The sequence below is a fragment of the Salvelinus sp. IW2-2015 genome, linkage group LG10 (genome assembly GCF_002910315.2).
Source record: "Salvelinus sp. IW2-2015 linkage group LG10, ASM291031v2, whole genome shotgun sequence".
In the NCBI taxonomy this organism is placed as follows: domain Eukaryota; kingdom Metazoa; phylum Chordata; class Actinopteri; order Salmoniformes; family Salmonidae; genus Salvelinus; species Salvelinus sp. IW2-2015.
The window spans coordinates 3,761,092-3,783,342 of record NC_036850.1 but is presented as its reverse complement, the minus strand read 5'-3'; the positions used below and the strand labels follow the sequence as shown (position 1 = coordinate 3,783,342).

At 41.2% G+C, this 22,251-nt stretch overlaps 1 protein-coding gene across 1 annotated transcript in view; it reads right to left on the bottom strand.

Moving 5' to 3' along the window:
• alk (ALK receptor tyrosine kinase) overlaps window positions 1–22,251 on the bottom strand; it is a 196,348-nt gene that overhangs the window by 73,212 nt on the left and 100,885 nt on the right. The window contains exons 11-14 of the mRNA XM_070445291.1: window positions 10,637–10,807; window positions 10,266–10,364; window positions 9,931–10,068; window positions 4,991–5,104 (exon numbers count right to left, since the gene is read on the bottom strand). Of these exons, the coding sequence (XP_070301392.1) occupies window positions 4,991–5,104; window positions 9,931–10,068; window positions 10,266–10,364; window positions 10,637–10,807 (522 nt within the window). The remainder of the gene's footprint in view (window positions 1–4,990; window positions 5,105–9,930; window positions 10,069–10,265; window positions 10,365–10,636; window positions 10,808–22,251) is intronic.

The following is a 22,251-nucleotide window of genomic DNA, read 5'->3' as shown; positions in this document are numbered from 1 at the left end:
TCTCTCCCTCCTCTGCTCTCATCCTTCTAGACTATCGGCTGCCTTTGATACTGTGAACCATCAGATCCTCCTCTCCACCCTCTCCGAGCTGGGCATCTCCGGCGCGCCCACGCTTGGATTGCGTCCTACCTGACAGGTCGCTCCTACCAGGTGGCGTGGCGAGAATCTGTCTCCGCACCACGTGCTCTCCACATGGTGTCCCCCAGGCTCTGTTCTAGGCCCTCCTATTCTCGCTATACACAAGTCACTTGGCTCTGTCAATATCTCACATGGTCTCTCCTATCATTGCTATGCAGACGACACACAATTAATCTTCTCCTTTCCCCTCTGATAACCAGGTGGTAATCGAATCTCTGCATGTCTGGCAGACATATCAGTGTGGATGAGGATCACACCTCAAGCTGAACCTCGGCAAGACGGAGCTGCTCTTCCTCCGGGGAAGGCTGCCCGTTCCATGATCTCGCCATCACGGTTGACAACTCCATTGTGTCCTCCTCCCAGAGTGCTAGAACCTTGCGTGATCCTGGACAACACCCTGTCTTCTCAACTAACATCAAGGCGGTGACCCGTTCCTGTAGGTTCATGCTCTACAACATTCGCAGAGTACGACCCTGCCTCACGCAGGAAGCGGCAGTCCTAATCCAGGCACTTGTCATCTCCCGTCTGGATTACTGCAACTCGTGTTGGCCTGGGCTCCTGCCTGTGCCATTAAACCCTACAACTCATCCAGAACGCCGCAGCCGTCTGGTGTTCAACTTTCCCAAGTTCTCACGTCACCCGCTCCTCCGCTCTCTCCCTGGCTTCCAGTTGAGGCTCGCATCCGCTACAAGACCATGGTGCTTGCCTACGGAGCTGTGAGGGGAACGGCACCTCCGTACTTCAGGCTGATCAGGCCCTACACCCAAACAAGGGCACTGCGTTCATCCACCTCTGGCCTGCTCGCCTCCCTACCTCTGAGGAAGTACAGTTCCCGCTCAGCCAGTCAAAACTGTTCGCTGCTCTGGCACCCCAATGGTGGAACAAACTCCCTCACGACGCAGGTCAGCGGAGTCAATCACCACCTTCCGGAGACACCTGAAACCCCACCTCTTTAAGGAATACCTAGGATAGGATAAAGTAATCCTTCTAACCCCCGCGTTGCACAAAAGTGCCGGTAGATTATCGAGCTAAAGGAATAGCTGATGACCACAAAACGTGGGCAGCTGAATCACCAACGCTAGCCAGCAAACCGGCTAACTTCTGGGCAGCTTCAGATTAGCTTTCGGCTAGCTTCTGGTTAGCTTTCTGGCTAACTTCTGATTAGCCCCTGGCTAGCTTCCACTGTGGATTTTCAGATTTGAGGTAAATAATACTTTTTTTTGTTGTAATTGGTGAGGCGGGTTGCAGGAAAGCTTTTGCAGGAAAGCTTTTGTAGTTGAGTTCTTGGATAATAAAATATATAAAAGATATGCGTAGAAGGTGTAAATATATATATATACAGGACAAGACAGTACGAGGACAAAAATGACGTCTGAACTGCTAAGCCATCTTGGAACACAATCTACCTAACTCATATACTATGAGGAAATATGGACAGATATGTGAAGGGATGTAAAAAGGACCCATGTCGGTACATCGTCAACAGACGCTTCATATGCAAACGTAAAACATATGACGGGTGATAATAACAGGTGCTTTCTTCTGGTGCTTTGCCAAATGTGTCATGACCCTTATGCCACCCTTTAATGTATATAGTATGAAATGTGCTTATGAAATAATACTGAAGTATCTGCGTAGGCCTTATAAAGGGTTCACTACACCTTTAGAAGGCATACTCTGTTTAAAGTGTGACCAAATATTATCATAGTATGTCAAGAACATATGTATTTGCAGAATACAAATAAACTATGTAATATGTACACATGAAAACAAATACACCACATGACATATACAAAAGTCAACCAGTAGGACCGCCACATACAGTATGTGACACACACTCCCCTCCCCCTCTTATACACATGTACACATACACACATTAACACCCTAGAGCGCTGCAGCAGACAGACAAACGGCTCCGACCAGGGCTGCAAACACATAGGTCGCTGAATTTACAGTACGTGAACTTATTTATTTATAAAGTGGTAATGCACGAGCTCTGTCAACTGCCAGTTAACTGGTTGTCCATCATTAGTGTCTTTCATTCATCACTGTGTGTGGGTGGGTGGGTGGGTGTGTGCGCGCGCTCGCATGTGTGTGTGTCATTCATCGTTGCAATGCCGCCACACGTCTACTTCCCCCACCTGTACATCATGTTGCAGCTGATGTGATGTGGGGCTTGACAGCACAATGATGCCCCCCCTCCAAGGGTATTTATTCCAGTAAGTAAGTGCTTTCGGATTCTGTGTAGAAGTCTCCAGGGAATCTACAGCCTTTGTAAGTGACAGTGTGGACGAGTGGGTGTTTGTAAAGAATGTAAATGCAATGATATGTTTGTGTGTGTGCATTAATATTCCTGTGTGTGTGTATGCACATACAGTACCAGTCAAAATATARGACACATTTACTCATTCAAGGGTGTAGGATAATAGGGAAGACATCAACAATGAAATAACAGATATGGAATCATGTAGTAACCAAAAAAGATTTAAACAAATCAAAATAGATTTTATTTTTGAGATTCTTCAAAAAAGTAGCCACCCTTTGCCTTGATGACAGCTTTGCACACTCTTGGCATTCTTTCAGCTTCACGAGGTAGTCACCTGGATTGCCTTTCTATTAACGGGTGTGCCTTGTTAAAAGTTAATTAGTGGAATTTCTTTCCTTCTTAAAATGCATTTGAGCCAATCAGTTGTATTGCGATAAGGTAGGGGTGGAATACAGAAGATAGCCCTATTTGGTAAAAGACCAAGTCACGTATTATTGCAAGAACAGCTCAAAAAAGCAAAGAGAAACGACAGTACATCGTTACTTTAAAACATGAATGTCAGTCAATACGGAACATTTAAAGAACTTTGAAAGTTTCTTCAAGTGTAGTCGCAAAAAACATTACGCGCTATGATGAAACTGGCTCTCAAGAGGTTCCTCTACAGGAAAGAAAGACCCAGAGTTACCTCTGCTGCAGAGGATGAGTTCATTACAGTTACCAGCCTCCGAGCAGCCCAAATAAATGCTTCACAGAGCTCAAATAACAGACACATCTCAACATCAACTGTTCAGAGGAGATTGCGTGAATCAGACCTTTATTGATGATTTGCTGAAAAGAAACCACTAGTAAAGGACACCAATAATAAGAAGAGACTTGCTTGGGCCAAGAAACACGAGCAATGGACATTAGACATCACCAACAAACTAATTTGGTCCAAGCACACCAACACAGTCGTGAAGAGGGCATGACAAACCTATTCGCCCTCAGGAGACTGAAAAGATTTGGCATGGGTCCTCAGATCCTCTACAGCTGCACCATCGAGATCATCCTAACTGGTTGCATCACCACCTGGTATGGCAACTGCTCGGCCTCCGACCGCAAGGCACTACAGAGGCTAGTGTGTATGGCCCAGTACAACACTGGGGCCAATCTTCCTGCCATCCAGGACCTCTATAACAGGCAGTGTCAGAGGATGGCCCTAAAAATGTTCAAAGACTCCAGCCACACGAGTCAAAAATTGTTCTCTCTGCAACTGCATGGCAAGCGGTACCAGAGTGCCAAGTCTAGGTCCAAGAGGCTTCTAAACAGCTTCTACCCCCAAGCCATAAGACTCCTGAACATCTAATCGAATGGCTACCCAGACTACCTCCACCCCCCCCCTCTCTTTTACGCTGCTGCTAGTCTCTGTTATCTATGCATAGTCACTTTAATAACTGTACCTACATATTACTTCAAATACCTCAACTAACCAGTGCTCCCTCACATTAACGCTGTACCGGTACCCCCTGTATATAGCCTTGCTATTGTTATTTTACTGCTGTTCTTTAAATATTTGTTACTTTTATGTCTTATTCTTATTTTTTAGGTATTTTTTTAAATCTGCATTGTTGGTTAGGGCTTGTAAGTAAGCATTTAAGGTCTAAGGTGTCTACAGGTCTACACCTGTTGTATTCAACGCATGTGACAAATAACATTTGATTTGAATTCATTTAGACTGGTGGAAATCTGTCCTTCGGTATGACGAGTCTGTGTCTTTGTGAGATGCAGAGTAGGTGAACGGATGATCTCCGCATGTGTGGTTCCCACCGGAAGCACGGAGGAGGAGGTGTGATGGTGTGGGGGTGCTTTGCTGGTGACACTGTCAGTGATTTATTTAGACTTCAAGGCACACTTAACTAGCATGACTACCACAGCATTCTGAAGTGAWACGCCATCCCATTTTCTTTGCACTGGTAGGACTATCATTTGTTTTTCAAGAGGACAATGACAACACACCTCCAGGCTGTGTAAGGGCTATTTGACAAAGAAGGAGAGTGATGGAGTTCTGCATTAGAGGACCTTGCCTCCACAATCACAACCCAATTGAGATGGTTTGGGATGAGTTGGACCGCAGAGTGAAGGAAAAGCAGTCAACAAGTGCTCAGCATATGTGGGAACTACTTCAAGACTGTTGGAAACTTATTCCAGGTGTAACTGGTTTAGAGAATGCCAAGAGTGTGCAAAGTTTTTTTGGTTACTACATCATTCCATATGTGTTATTTCATATTTGTGATGTCTGCACTAATTTTCTACAATGTAGAAAATAGTACAAATAAAGAAAAACCCTGGAATGAGTAGGTGTGTCGGTGAGTAGGTGTGAATGAGTAGGTGAGTAGGTGTGAAACTTTTGACTTGAACTGTACATGTACTTGTGTGCACATAACATGTGTTCAGATGCAATGGTGTGTGTTGTGTGCGCACAGTACAGTATGTATGTATGGATAACCTCAAATACCTACGTTTGCAATATTCCTCATGCTAAAAGTGTGCRTGCATTTGTGTCCCCGCATAAGTCTGCGTTTGTATCCTATGCATTTCACCGCTTACTGATCATGACTCCAGACACAGCCAACAGCAGGGCAGCAATGAGGGCTGAAGTCCCCACAGACAGAACCAGGGCCAACTGGGACAGGGAGGGCTGGGGAGGCAGGGGAGACACCTCTGTCAGGGGAGAGAAGAGATCAGATATGGGTCAAATACATCTTATTTGAAGAGCACCACGACATTAACTGAATATGAGTGATGGGCACTAAATGCTGTTGCTTTTTATCAATACTATATTGCTATATATCGGTTTAATAAAAAACATTGCAAATGTGTGAATGTTCACTTTTCTGTTCAAGTCAAGACAATTGCTTGCTGGTTGCCCATCGAGCCAGGTGTGAATGTTCGGAGAGCCTAAACTTACCCATATCAAACACTATGTGTGTGTGCGTGCTGTCAGGCCTTGACCTTTTGGGTGAGGATCATATGCGCCAGATCCCCCCCCCCCTCTCCCACCACAGTTTTATGACGGTCGAAAATACCTGCAGGAAAACGCTCTCTCCCACTCTTTTTTATTACTTCCGGCGCCGACAGAGATGGCCGCCTCGCTTCGCGTTCCTAGGAAACTATGCAGTCTTTTTTTTTTTTTTACGTGTTATTTACAGATGCACAATCGAGAGCATCCCAGCAGCAGCCCCAAAACATCACTGCTAGAGGAGAACTGCATGGAGGAATGGGCCAAAATACCAGCWACAGTGTGTGAAAACCTTGTGAAGACTTACAGAAAACGTTTGACCTCTGTCATTGCCAACAAAGGGTATATAACAAAGTATTGAGATAAACTTTTGTTATTGACCAAATACTTATTTTCCACCATAATTTGCAAATAAATTCATTAAAAATCCTACAATGTGATTTTCTGGATTTTTTTTTCTCATTTTGTCTGTCATAGTTGAAGTGTACCTATGATGAAAATTACAGGCCTCTCTCATCTTTTTAAGTGGGAGAACTTGCACAATTGGTGGCTGACTAAATACTTTTTTGCCCCACTGTACATATTCTTTATCCCTTTACACTTGTGTGTATAAGGTAGTAGTTGTGGAATTGTTAGGTTAGATTACTCGTTGGTTATTACTGCATTGTCGGAACTAGAAGCACAAGCATTTCGCTACGCTCGCATTAACATCTGCTAACCATGTGTATGTGACAAATAAAATTAGATTTGATTTGATTAGATTTTCAGAAATGGAAGTAAAATTCCATTGTTACCACAGAGAGAGACGTTGCAGTACGGTAACATCAAAAGGTTGAATAATAAAACAATATTTCTGTAATGCAAACAGTTTGAAAGGTCCGTGGGTACTTAAAGAACAATTATGTCAGAGCAGTTGTTTTGGGATCTCATTAAGGACGGTATAACAACTGTATCTCTGAATGTGTATATTTCCCAGTTATCACATAGTCCATCTGTAAATTGCCCACCCAATCTACCTATCTCATCCCCATACTGTTTTTATTTGATTTACTTTTCTGCTCTTTTGCACACCAGTATCTCTACTTGCACATCATCATATGCTCCTTTATCACTCCAGTGTTAATCTGCTAAATTGTAATTATTCGCTCCTATGGCCTATTTATTGCATACCTCCTCATGCCTTTTGCACACACTGTATATAGACTTTATTTTTTTCTACTGTGTTATTGGCTTGTTTATTGTKTACTCCATGTGTAACTCTGTTGTTGTCTGTGTCACACTGCTTTGCTTTATCTTGGCCAGGTCGCAGTTGTAAATGAGAACTTGTTCTCAACTAGCTTACCTGGTTAAATAAAGGTGAAATAAAAAATACAAATAAAAAAATATCTAAATGTTGTGGAACTTACAGTTGAAGTCAGAAGTTTACATACACTTAGGTTGGAGTAATTTAAACTCGTTATTCAACCACTCCACAAATGTCTTGTTAACAAACTATAGTTTTGGCAAGTCGGTTAGGACATCTACGTTGCGCATGACAAAATACATTTTGCCAACAATTGTTTTACAGACAGATTATTTCACTTATAATTCACTGTATCAAAATTCTAGAGGGTCAGAAGTTACATACACTAAGTTGACTGTGCCTTTAAACAGCTTGGGAAATTCCAGAAAATTATGTTGTGGTTTTAGAAGCYTCTGATAGGCAAATTGACATAATTTGAGTCAATTGGAGGTGTACCTGTGGATGTATTTCAAGGCCTACCTTCAAACTCAGTGCCTCTTTGCTTGACATCATGGGAAAATCAAAAGAAAGCTGCCAAGACCTCAGAAAAAAAATTGTAGACCTCCACAATTCTGGTTCATCCTTGGGAGCAATTTCCAAAAGCCTGAAGGTACCACGTTCATCTGTACAAACAATAGTACGCGAGTATAAACACCATGGGACCACGCAGCCATCATACCGCTCAGGAAAGAGACCCGTTCTGTCTCCTAGAGATGAATGTACTTTGCTGCGAAAAGTGCAAATCAATCCCAGAACAACAGCAAAGGATCTTGTGAAGATGCTGGAGGAAACAGGTACAAAATATCTATATCCACAGTAAAATGAGTCCTAAATCGACATAACCTGAAAGGCCGCTCAGCAAGGAAGAAGCCACTGCTCCAAAACCGCCATAAAAAAGCCAGAATACGGTTTGCAACTGCACATGGGGACAAAGATCGTACTTTTTGGAGAAATGTCTACTGGTCTGATGAAAGAAAAATAGAAYTGTTTGGCCATAATGACCATTGCTATGTTTGGAGGAAAAAKGGGGAGGCTTGCAGCCGAAGAACACCATCCCAAACGTGAAGCACGGGGGTGGCAGCATCATATTGTGGGGGTGCTTTTCTGCAGTAGGAACTGGTGCACTTCACAAAATAGATGGCATCATGAGGTAGGAAAATTATGTGGATATATTGAAGCAACATCTCAACAATTCAGTCGGGAAGTTAAAGCTTGGTCGCAAATGGGTCTTCCAAATGGACATTGACCCCAAGCATACTTCCAAAGTTGTGGAAAAATGGCTAAAGGACAACAAAGTCAAGGTATTGGAGTGGCCATCATAAAGCCCTGACCTCAATCCTATAGAACATTTGTKGGCAGAACTGAAAAAGCGTGTGCGAGCAAGGAGACCTAGAAACCTGATTCAGTTACACCAGCTCTGTCAAAAGGAATGGGCCAAAATTCACCCAACTTATTGTGGGAAGCTTGTGGAAGGCTACCCGAAACGTTTGACCCAAGTTAAACAATTTAAAGGCAATGCTACCAAATACTAATTGAGTTATGTCAACTTCTGACCCACTGGGAATGTGATGAAAGAAATAAAAGTTGAAAGAAATAATTCTCTCTACTATTATTCTGACATTTCACATTCTTAAAATAAAGTGGTGATCCTAACTGACCTAAGACAGGGAATTTTTACTAGGATTAAATGACAGGWATTGTGAAAAACTGAGTTTAAATGTGTTTGGCTAAGGTGTATGTAAACTTCCGACTTCAACTGTATATAATTAAGTATGAAACTATTTGTGAGAAGATGAAATGTTATGTTAGCCTTTTAAATGAGAATTGTTTATCATATAAAAGTTTTACCAAGTCAGTAACCCCGGCCAAGTGAGCACAGACATTGTGGCAACATGATGGAACCGCCCTCCAAAGGTGAGTGCTCATAAACGACCGCTAACGAAATGTACATTAGAATAGAGAACGTGAGGATGCAGGCCACACGCAGAAATGGGTAAGAAATGTAAATCTCTAGAGACCAGTACATTGTCGGRTTGCTACGGGCGTGTAAAATGTTTCTAGCTCTACATTAGACCAGCGTGACCGACAGCATGAGCTGAAAGGTACGGAATGGCTAGACACTGAAACTTTCTTGAGTGAAGAAGATGAAGACTACACAGGAACATTCAGTCTGCAGCTGTTTAACTACTTTAGTCTAGTAACCTCGACCGAGAACCACCAGGTGGTACTCTGAAAGATCCAATTCTAAACAAAAACTTCTCGGCAACATCCTTTTTCATAGACACCTGAAACCAAGAAGCTAGTCCTACAAAAGCATGATGATCTCTGGTGGACAACCAGAGAGTTACAACTTGAGACTTCCTGTCAAATTCCTCCTGTAGTAGGATCGAGTGTTTTCAAAAGACAGACTGCAAAGACATACACACGTAAATATGTACATTGCAATTCTTTCAAATGAGGCCGTTCATGTGCAAAGTATTTGCATTTCCTTGAGCATAGTTATTGCTGTATGTATGTTAGTGGAATTCCTTTGTCTCTCCCTTTCCTTCTTTTTTGAATCCGTCATTTTGTGAAACAAGCTGTCATATCAGTTTGTCCACTAGGGCTTTTTCATTGCATTGTGTAGTAATCAATGTGAATAGTCTCCTGTTTGTATGTTTATGTAATTCTGTGTGATTATTCAGTTAGTTAGTAATAAAAATAATTAAGCACTTTGTAAATTGCTGATTCATCATTTATGTTAGGGTTCTTGTAGATATCCAAGAGTTTTGCGACATTCAGAATGAGACTGAAGGTAAAAAGAATGAATGATATGACTGTGACTGATGTAACAGATATGTATATCTTTAGAGTTTAGTCGGGAGATAGTAACTCGTTAAATAACTTTTACCATGGTGCCAGATTCTACTTAATTAACTGTTGTATGATTCATTTAATGGTGTAATAATTGAACGTGGTATGTAATAATTTTATAAAATAACAGTCAAACACTAGTAATGATAGTCAAGACATGACAGTGCTCATTTGTGTGTGTGTCAACTAATTCATTGTATGACTTTTCAAATACTGTTTCATTTGTACTTACTGTCCAACTGGATCCAAACAATGTGTTCAATTGCAGTTTGTGTGTGTGTGTGTGGTGTGTTATGTGTTGTGTGTGTGTGTGTGTGTGTGTGTGTGTGTGTATGAAGAGTGAGAGAGAGTGTGTGGTGTCTCTGACCTGTTGATGAGTTAGATACAAGACACTCCGTCGCGGCCAGTACAAAGTCCACGTCACAGAACACATGGTCACAAACATCAACTCGTTCTCATGACACTCGCCCGTCTCACAGTGGCTACAGTTCTGCACGGGGCAGATGATCACCTCTCCATCACTTTCCATACCTACAGGCACAGACACCGGACATGGTCAACAGGATACATGCTCCGTCATGGTTCAGTTCCCACTTTTATCGCCCTGCCCGGGGCTTGAACCAGCAACTTCCGGCTACTGGTCCACCTCACTACCCTTTACCTTGCCGGTTGCCGCCTTATAGTTCATAGAAAGTGTTTGTGTGATTGTCTCTCATTTAATCTGTTACCTTTCAGAGGGTCCAGGAAGGTCTCTCCCTCTGGGCTGATGAAAGAGGAGCCGTCATCTCCATCCTGCTTTGGGTCATTAGCTTCAGATGTGCTGCCACCTAGAGAAAGGGAGGGGGATGGTGGTGGTAATAAAATTACACAATTAGTCAGTAAACTTATTACAGAGTACCTTAATGCTAATCTAAAGTGCTACCTGATGAAATATGTAATGACAGATAATGATAATTTGTTGGACCAACAAATGGCAAAGGGACAACCTACCTTAACATGTTAAGACAAGACTGGAGATGTAATGTCATATTGATTTTGTTATATATTCATGTTACAATGCTATATACTGTATATTTACTGTAAATTAGTTTTCACCTACCTCTATAGCCCCCTCCTCCACCACCGGTTGTACAGGCACCTCCCCCTCCCCCGAAACCTCCTCGGGTCTCCCAGCTGAACTTAATGCAGGGCTGCCCCCCCTGGCCTCCGAGTATGAGGGGTCTCCCGCCCTGAGACCCAGGGTTACTGTCATTCCAACCTCCGCCTCCACCTGACATACACAAAGACACAAAGGAAAAACCCCAAGAAATAAATAATGTACACACATTTACAAACACTTATTGGATATCCAATCAATCAATTTATCATTGATTGAGTGGTTGATTGATTGATTGATTCCTGGATAGTCAAAGTATTTGAAAGTTGCAAGTAAATATTTACACGGGGCACCATATAATGTAGATGTATGATGTTTTCATGGGATGGGCGATGATAATATTATGATTATTTGATTCAAACCCCTTAACATCCACCCATTCACACTCAGTCAGGTCGATTGTCTGAAATAACATCACAAGGAATGCCTCTGGCACCGAGCCAAAAAGACAGTAAATACCCCTGTATCTGATAGAGACTTGGCAGTAATTTGTAGTTGGGGCCTCACCCTCTCCTGTCACAAGCAGGCTCGAGCTGTAGTCAGCACTAAAAACCCTCAAACCTACAGACACTCTCCCGGCTTGCGTCTTGCCCTAATTTCTCCTCCTCTTTCTCCTCTTGGTTACAGAGAGAATGAAACAAACAAAAGTAAATCCAAAACATGTAAAAAAGAACACCCTATGAATGACAGCAACAAACAGCACAGGCAGAGTGAATATTTCTTTCCGCGCTCACCAGGCTCCACTCGCAGTAAGCCTAAGGCCTACTGAACACTCAAATCAATATATTATGTTCTGCGAGGTACAGTCGACTCAAAACAAGTGAATAATGGATACCGAGATGTGTAAAAAATAACGGTAATGGAGAGGCGTTGTGTTTGCACCCAGGGTAGAACAGGAAAGAGAAAAAATGTGAAGGAATAGACATGCAAGGTTGTCATCTTGTCCTGTCTTGTTTTACTAGTAAGAAAGATAAATATGACTATGCACAGAGGTAGCGGGGCTATGAAACCCATGCATAAGGGATGGAATAGAAGTACAAGAAGTGCACTGAGAATACATGTTTTTTTAAATAGATGTGTCCATGTTAATGTATGTTTCTATCTGGGAGCAAACACATTTTCTTAGGACTGTCAAACTATTTACTTAACAGATGTCTACCTGGAGTACACCCAGGCAGACATACCCTCATATAGACACTAAAACATAACTACCAATCCAATTAAATTAATGAATTGAGTACAAACTCAAACTGTTACTGTTGGACAATTCACTCAATAATATTTTCTATTGCCATAAACAGAACTACACAAGCAAAACTGGAATACACCCAAAATTGGTGTATCTTATCCAATGCGACATTCTACAGTAAATCCCTTGCATTTTGCAACTCAAACTTCAACCCTAAACATCAAACTTCCAACTGTCCTTGCTGCGACCAAAATCAGGAAACAAATAATAACTGTATACAAGCCGATTTGGCAATACTGTAAACTAACATTGTCTATCCACTCCAAAGGATACTCCAGAGCACAAGCCACTGAAAACATGCTATTATTTTATTTATTAGGATCCCCATTACCTGGCGACAAAAATGACAGCTAGTCTTACTGGGGTCCGTCATATAACGAAAARGATATTACAGACAAAATACTTCACAATTTAAATCAATTTAAAAACATTAGCATGTAGTGTGTGTGCATCTATCAATTACACAAACATGTCAGTACATACACAACAAGTAGGTCACATGGTGGAGAGACGTTGTGTCGTGAGGTTTTGCTTTATATGTTTTTTTAAACCAGGTTTGCTCTTCACTTGCGCTACATGAGATGAAAGGGAGTTCCATGCACTCATGGCTCTGTATTATACTGCCTTGAATTTGTTCTGGACCTGGTGACTGTGAAAAGACCCCTGGTGGCATGTCTGGTGGGGTAAGTGTGTGTGTCAGTGCTGTGTGTAAGTTGACTTTGCAAACAATGTGGAATTTCTAACACATTAATGTGTTTTATAAAAACAAGAGGTGACGCAGTCAGTCTTTTCTCAGCTCTTAGCCAAGGGAGACTGGCATGCATAGTATTCATATTATCACTTAACTAGGTATTTCTTTGCAGCACAATACATATGACCATATGACTGGACAATAATTAAGGTAAGATAAAACTAGAGCCTACAGGACTTGCTTTGTGGAATGTGGTGTCAAAAAAGCAGAGCATYTCTTTATTACGGACAGACCTCTCCCCATCAGTTTACAATCTAAGGTAACACCAAGTAATTTTGTCTTCTCAACTTGTTCAACAGCCACACCATTCATTACCAGGTCTAGAACTTAGGGACTATTACTGGCCACACATTCCAAAACAGACTGCAACTCTTTGTTAAGAGTTGTGACTTCATTAGCTGTGGTTGCTGATGCGTATATGGTTGAGTCATCAGCATACATGGACACACATGCTTTGTTTAATGTCAGTGGCAGTTCTTTGGTAAACATAGAACAGAGTGGAGGGCCTAGAGAGTTGCCCTGCCGTACACCACAGTTTACGTTTGACATTAGAGATGCGTATATTAAAGACAACCCTTTGAGTTCTGTTAGATAGAAAGCTCTGAATCTGCACTGAAATCTAACAATACAGTTCCCACAATGTTCTGATTATCAATTTGTTTCAATCTATCATCAGTAATTTGTGTCAGTGCAGTACATGTTGAGTGCCCTTCTCTATAAGCATGCTGAAAGACTGTGGTTAATGTATTTACAGAAAAGTGGCATTGTATTTGGTCAAACAATATTTTTTACAACAGTTTGCTAAGAGCTGGCAGCAAGCTGATAGGTCTGCTGTTAGAACCAGTGAAGGCTGCTTTACCACTCTTGGGAATCGGAATGAATGTTGCTTCCCTCCAGGCCTGGGGTTAAAGACTATCCAGTAGGCTCAGATTGTAGATATGACAGAWAGGAGTGGCTATAGAGTCAGCTACCATCCTCAGTAGCTTTTCATCTAAGTTGACAATGCCATGTTTGTCATTGCTGATCAACAATAATCGTTTTCCCACCTCACCCAGAGTAACTTTACAAAATTCAAACTTGCAATGCTTTTCTTTCATTATTAGTGTTTTATACATGTGTACAATGGCTCACTGTTCATTGTTAGTATTTGCCMACTTTTCCAAWGAAGTAATCATAAAAATAATTGGCAACATCAAATGGTTTTGTGATGAAAAAGCGATTTAATTTACAGTACTCCAAAGTTTTTTCCCATCATTCTTTACATCATTGATCTTGGCTTCATAATACAATTTATTCTTCTTTTTGTTGAGTTTAGTCACCACTTTTACATTTGCAGCAAGCCAATTGGGGTCACTCCTCAATTGTCAGGTGTGCCTTGTTGACCTTAATTACCTCATCTGATGAAGTTGTTTCTTGGTTAGTGACTAATTATATCTCTATTTTGTTGGTTTTGTGAAAGCTACCTATGCGGTGGAAACATGGTGAAAATATGCGGTTGTGTGTTTGGCTATTGTGGTTAGCTAATAGAAATACATATTGTGTTTTCGCTGTAAAACATTTTAAAAATCGGAAATGATGGCTGGATTCACAAGATGTTTATCTTTCATTTGCTGTATTGGACTTGTGATTTCATGAAAATTATATTATATGATATCCCTGTTCCGTTAGGCTAGGCTATGCTAGTCAGCTTTTTTGATGAGGAGGATCCCGGATCCGGGATGGATAGAACTACACGGCAGGACCTGGTCAATGACCTGAAGAGAGCTGGGACCACAGTCTCAAAGAAAACCATTAGTAACACACTACGCCATCACGGATTAAAATCCTGCAGAGCATGCAAGGTCCCCCTGCTCAAGCCAGAGCATGTACAGGCCCGTCTGAAGTTTGCCAATGACCATTTGGATGATCCAGAGGAGGAATGGGGGAAGGTCATGTGGTCTGATGAGACAAAAATAGAGCTTTTTGGTCTAAACGCCACTCGCTGTGTTTGGAGGAAGAAGAAGGATTAGTGCAACCCCAAGAACACCATCCCAACCGTGAAGCATGGAGGTGGAAACATCATTCTTTGGGGATGCTTTTCTGCAAAGGGGACAGGACGACTGCACCGTATTGAGGGGAGGATRGATGGGGCCATGTATCGCGAGATCTTGGCCAACAACCTCCTTCCCTCAGTAAGAGCATTGAAGATGGGTCGTGGCTGGGTCTTCSRRCATGACAACGACCCGAAACACACAGCCAGGGCAACTAAGGAGTGGCTCCGTAAGAAGCATCTCAAGGTCCTGGAGTGGCCTAGCCAGTCTCCAGACCTGAACCCAATAGAAAATCTTTGGAGGGAGCTGAAAGTCCGTATTGCCCAGCGACAGCCCCGAAACCTGGAGGATCTGGAGAAGGTCTGTATGGAGGAGTGGGCCAAAATCCCACGTTATTAAAAAAATAAAAAATCTGACCCCTAGCGCTAAGAAGTTAATACAGGTAATGAGTGGAGAACAGGAGGGCTTCTTAAAGAAAAACTAACAGGTCTGTGAGAGCCGGAATTCTTACTGGTTGGTAGGTTGGTAGGTGATCAATTACTTATGTCATGCAATAAAATGCTAATTAATTACTTAATCATACAATGTTATTTTCTGGATTTTTGTTTTAGATTCCGTCTCTCACAGTTGAAGTGTACCTATGATAAAAATTACAGACCTCTACATGCTTTGTAAGTAGGAAAACCTGCAAAATCGGCAGTGTATCAAATACTTGTTCTCCCCGCTGTATATCCATACACGTATGTATACATATACACATATATACATACCTATGTAGACATACATACTTTTTAAAAGAATATACCTTTATTATTATTCCCCGCAAACCCTACCACCGATCCCCCAATTGGAGTAAACTAATAAACACTTCTGCTTTTACCTTCAATTTTTACATCTTATACACATTTTACAGACACAGTCTACTTTACAATAGTTCTCTCTTGTTTGTTCTTAGTCCTTCCTCTATTTCTGATGTCCATCCAGTTTGATTTCTATTTGTAACTGTGCTATTTCACAAAAGTTCCGAACCTATATACATTTTACAGCTCCCGTATGCTTTACATTGTTTATTTTGTTATTAGTCCCACCCTTCAGCTCCATTCAACCCCTCCCATCTATCTCTCAACATCATCCATTTCAGATTTCTCTTTGCCATATATTTTTCAACTGTGCTGTGATGCAAAATAATTGAACCTTCCTATTCTCATAGCTTCTACAGGTTGTAAATTAAAAATAAACATTTTTGCTAAAATAATTATTATATTATTGATTGATTGACTATGGCTTTTCAAATCACCCAGTATTGGTATCTGTAGCGTTAGTTCTAGGCAAATGTTGCAATTCTTCAGCCATTCCTGGACCTGTGACTCTGCCTCCTCACAACAAAATCTGCAGAGCTGGGAAGATTGTATCCCCCATATATATAACATTCTATTAGTTGCAAGAATTTTGTATAGTAATTTAAATTGAAAAATTCGAAGTTTTGAATCCGGCGTTGTTTTGCGTATCAATTCATAAACCATGTGCCATGGAATGGGTACATCGAAAATCTCTTCCCAACTATTTTGCAATTTATATGGCACAGCTGTCAGTTTTTTGGTCCTTAAATGAAAATTGTATATGTTTTTATTTATCACACTTTTCTTTAACCATTTATGTTCTTTAATACAGGGCCGACATACAAGTTCCTTACTTTTTTCCCCTTCTACTTGTCTCTTCCATATTTGTGGTAATGCTGCAATTAATTGGTTGTAATTTTGGTTAGAGCAGACATTTACATATGTCTGTGTTAGCTGCATGTGTGACATAACTCCAYCAGTCTTATTTAYGATATCATTCACTAAAATTATACATTTTTTAAACATTTCCTTGATAAAYACAGTTTTTTTAATCRATTAGTATATTTGAATTTAACCATAATATTTGTTGTACTATTTGTTCTGTCCTTTCAGGTGGATTAAACTGAAATTGCAACCAACTTTCTAAGGCTTGTTTAAAACATAAAGATATTTTGGAGATKAATTCCTTTTCAAACAACCGAAAGTGAGCAGGTGTAATCTGAATAAAGGGAAAAAGGCCCTTCTTGAACATAGGATGAGACATTCKTACCAATTTACTAGAGAACCAGTTTGGATTTAAGTATACCTTTTGTATGACTGATGTCTTTAGTGAGAGGTCTAATGCTTTAATATTTAATAATATCTGCCCTCCGAATTCATATTCATTATATAAATAGGCCCTTTTAATTTTATCTGGCTTGCCATTCCAAATAAAATTGAATATTTTTTGTTCATATAATTTAAAAAGCAGGTCACCTAGTGTAGACAAAACCATAAGCAAATAGGTAAACTGTGATATGACTAAAGAGTTAATCAGGGTGATTTTTCCACAAATAGACAGGTATTTTCCTTTCCATGGTAGCAAGATCTTATCTATTTTTACAAACTTTCTATAAATTCTTTGGGGAGTGAGATCATTTCTTTCTTTTTGGATTTGTATACYGAGTATGTCCACATCTCCGTCAGACYATTTAATTGGTAAACTACATGGTAATGTAAAATGTGAATTTTTTTGTGATCCAATACCTAATTTGGTACATTTATCATAATTTGGTTTTAATCCAGAGAGCATAGCAAAAGTATCTAGATCCTTTAAGAGGCCATGGAGAGACTCTAATTGTGGTTTTAAAAGAAAACATGAATCATCAGCGTACAATGACACCTTAGTTTTTAAGCCACGGATTTCTAATCCCTTAATATTATTGTTTGATCTAATCTTAACAGCTAACATTTCGATGGCAATGATAAATAGATATGCCGATAGTGGACAACCTAGTTTTACTCCTCTAGATAGTTTAAAACTTTATGAGATGTAGCCATTATTTACTATTTTACACCTAGGGTTACTATATATAACTTTAACCCATTTTATAAGAGATTCCCCAAAATTGAAATATTCTAGGCATTTRWATATAAACTCCAGTTGTACTTTATCAAAAGCCTTTTCAAACTCAGCTATGAAAACCAGGCCTGGTGTCCCCGATATTTCATAGTGTTCTATTGTTTCCAGTACTTGTCTTATATTATCTCCAATGTATCGTCCATGTAAAAAACCTGTCTGATTACGATTAAAAATATCKGACAATACTTTTTTAATTCTATGCGCCAAGCATTTTGCTAGGATTTTTCCATCACAACACTGAAGTGTAAGAGGTCTCCAATTTTTTAAATGGACTGGATCTTTATATATACCACTTGGGTCCTGTTTCAGTAATAATGATATCAGACCTTCTTGTTGCATGTCTGATAATCTACCATTTATATAGGAGTGGTTAAAACAAGCTAATAATGGTCCTTTGAGTATATCAAAACAAGATTTTAAAAAGTRGRACCTGCCTTGTTGATAGTGCTGTTAGGAAGGTAGAGCAGCTCTTTATTATGGACAGACTTCTCCCCATCTTAGCTACTGATGTATCAAAATGTTTTGACCATGACAGTTTAAAATCCAGGGTTACTCAAAGCAGTTTAGTCATCTCAACTTGCTCAATTTCCACATTATTTATTACAATATTTAGTTGAGGTTTAGGGTTTAGTGAATGATTTGTCCSAAATACAATGCTTTTAGTTTTTGAAATATATAGGACTAACTTATTCCTTTCCACCCATTCTGAAACTACCTGCAGCTCTTTGTTAAGTGTTTCAGTCATTTCAGTTGCTGTAGTAGCTGACATGTATAGTGTCGAGTCATCGCAAAGCCAGTGGCATGTCGTTAGTAAAGATATAAAAAAGAAAGGGGCCTAGAAAGCTGCCCTGGGGAATTCCTGATTCTACCTGGATTATGTTGTAGAGGCATCCATTAAAGAACACTATCTGTGTTATGTTAGACAGGTAACTTTTTATCCACAATATAGCAGGGGGTGTAAAGCCATAACACATACATTTTTCCAGCAGCAGACTATGATCAATAATGTCAAAAGCCGCACTGAAGTCTAACAAACAAGCCCCCACAATATTTTGATCATCAATTTCTCTCAGCCAATCATCAGTCATTTGTGTAAGTGCTGTGCTTGTTGAATGTCGAAGATGGCGCCGAAGGGGATGGCTCCTGGAGGGGATGGCTGCTTTTTTATGGACGCTTAACCAACTGTGCTATTTTGTTATTTTTTTTAMATTTTTTGTAACTYATTTTGTACATMATGTTGCTGCTAACGTCTCTTATGACTGAAAATAGCTTCTGGGAGTCAGAACAGTGATTACACACCTTGAGCTGGACAAATAATTTCTCTATAATGAGTCAGACGAGAGGGATTTACTCCAGACACCCGAACAGGCCTTCATCCCCATCATTTGCAGGAGAAAAAGATGGAAGAGGTATCGAGGAAAGAGATCGGGGAACATTGTGAGGATCCGCCGACAAGTGGATAACCTGCCTTTGCCATCCGTACTAATCGCTGGATAATAAATTAGACAAACTAAAAGCACGTATATCCTACTAACAGGACATTAAAAACTATAACATCTTATGTTTCACCGAGTCGTGGCTAAACAACGACATGAATAACATACAGCTGSCGAATTATACACTATAACGACAGGATAGAACAGCAGCCTCTGGTAAGATAAGGGGTGGCTGTCTATGTATATTTGTAAACAACAGCTGGTGTATGATAACTAAGGAAGTCTGAAGGTTTTGATCGCCTGAGGTAGAGTATCTCATGATAAGCTGTAGACAACACTATCTACCGAGAGAGTTTTCATCTGTATTTTTCSTAGCTGTCTGCATACCACCACAGACCGATGCTGCACTAAGACCGCCCTCAATGAGCTGTATACCGCCATAAGTAAACAGGAAAATGCTCATCCAGTAGCGACGCTCCTAGTGGCCTAGGACTTTAATGCAGGGAAACTTAAATCTGTTTTATCTCATTTCTACCAGCATGTTAAATGTACAAACAGAGGTAAAAAAAACTCTAGACCATCTTTACTCCACACACAGAAATGCGTACAAAGCTCTCCCTCGCCCTCCCCAACAAAGGGAAGCACAGCCGAGAGCTGCCCAGTGACACGAGTCTACCAGACAAACTAAATTACTTCTATGCCCACTTTGAGGCAAGTAACACTGAAAACTGCATGAGAGAATCAGCTGTTCCGAACGACTGTGTGATCACACCATCCGCAGCCGATATGAGTAAGACCTTTAAACAGGTCAACTTTCACAACCCTGCAGGGCCAGACGGATTACCAGGAAGTGTACTCCGAGCATGCGCTGACCAACTGGCAAGTGTCTTCACTGACATTTTCAACCTCTCCCTGTCTGAGTCTGTAATACCAACATGTTTCAAGCAGACCACCATAGTCCCTGTGCCCAAGAACACTAAGCTATCCTGCCTAAATGACTACCGGACCGTAGCACTCACATCTGTAGCCATGAAGTGCTTTGAAAGGGTGGTCATCAACACCATTATCCCAGAAACAYTAGACCCACTCCAATTTGCATACTGCCCCAACAGATCCACAAAAGATTAAATCTCTATTGCACTCCACACTGCCCATTCACACCTGGACAAAAGGAACACYTATGTGAGAATGCTATTCATTGACTACAGCTCAGCATTCAATACCATACTGCCCTCAAAGCTCATCACTAAGCTAAGGACCCTGGGACTAAACACCTCCCTCTGCAACTGGATCCTGGACTTCCTGACGGGCCGCCCCCAGGTGGTAAGGGTAGGKAACGACACATTCGCCACACTGATCCTCAACATGGGGGCCCCTCAGGGGTGCATGCTCAGTCCGATCCTGTACTCYCTGTTCACTCATGACTGCACGGCCAGGCACGATTCCAACAGCATCATTAGGTTTGCCGATGACACAAAAGCTGTAGGCCTGATCACAGACAAAGACGAGACAGCCTATACCCAGGAGGTCAGAGACCTGGCCGTGTGGTGCCAGGACAACAACCTCTCCCTCAACGTGATCAAGACTAAGGAGATGATTGTGGACTACAGGAAAAGGAGGACAGAGCACGCCCCCATTCTCATCTACGGTGCTGTAGTGGAGCAGGTTGAGAGCTTCAAGTTCCTTGATGTCCACATCACTAACAAACTAACTTGGTCCAAGCACACCAAGACAGTTGTGAAGAGGGCACGACAAAACCTATTCCCCCTCAGGAGACTGAAACGATTTGGCATGGGTCCTCAGATCCTCAAAGGTTCTACAGCTGCACCATCAAGAGCATCCTGACTGGTTGCATCACTACCTGGTATGGCAACTGGTCAACCTCCGACCGCAAGATACTACAGAGGGTAGTGCGTACGGCCCAGTACATCACTGGGGACACGCTTTCTGCCATCCAGGACCTCTATACCAGGTGGCGTCAGAGGAAGGCCCTAAAAATTGTCAAAGACTCTAGCCACATCTCTGCTACCGCGCGGGAAGCGGTACCGGAGCACCAAGTCTAGGGTCCAAGAGGCTTCTAAACAGCTTCGTCCCCCAAGCCATAAGACTAATGAACATCTAATCAAATGGCTACCCAGACTATTTGCATAACCCCCCCCCCCCCCCCTTTTACACTGCTGCTACTCTCTGTTATTATCTATGCATAAGTCACTTTAATAACTCTACCCACATGTATAAATTACCTCAATAACCTTGCCTAACGGTGCCCCGCACATTGACCCGCCTCTGTACTGGTACCCCCTGTATATAGCCTCGCCATTGATATTTTACTGCTGCTCTTTAATTATTTGTTACTTTTATTTCTTATTTTTTTAGGTATTTTTTGGTTAAGGGCTTGTAAGGTATTTTAGGTATTTTTAAGGGCTTGTAAGGAAGCATTTCACTGTAAGGTCTACTACACCTGTTGTATTCGGCGCATGTGACAAATACAATTTGATGTTCTTCCCTATAAGCGTGCTGAAAGTCTGTTGTCAATTTGTTTACTGTTTACTGTAAAATAGCATTATATCTGGTCAAACGTTTACCAAGAGTTGGTAATAGGCAAATTGGTCAGATATTTGAGCCAGTAAAGGGGGCTTTACTATTATTTTGCTTTCCTCCAGGCCTGAGGGCACACACTTTCTAGTAGGCTTGAATTGAAGATATGGCAAATAGGAGTGGCAATAWGGTGAAGGGGAGGAGACAGATTAAATAATTATTTTTAAGACTTGAGACAGTTGAGACATGGATTGTGTATTTGTGCTATTCCATTTACATTTACATTTAAGTCATTTAGCTGACGCTCTTATCCAGAGCGACTTACAAATTGGAAAGTTCATACATATTCATCCTGGTCCCCCCGTGGGGAATGAACCCACAACCCTGGCGTTGCAAGCGTTGCAAGCGCCATGCTCTACCAACTGAGCCACACGGGACTATTCCGAGGGTGAATGGGCAAGACACAAGATGTAAGTTCCTTTGAACAGGGTATGGTAGTAGGTGCCAGGCGTACCGGTTTGTGTCAAGAACTGCAACACTGCTGGGGTTTTCACGATCAACAGTTTACTGTGTGTATCAAGAATGGTCCACCA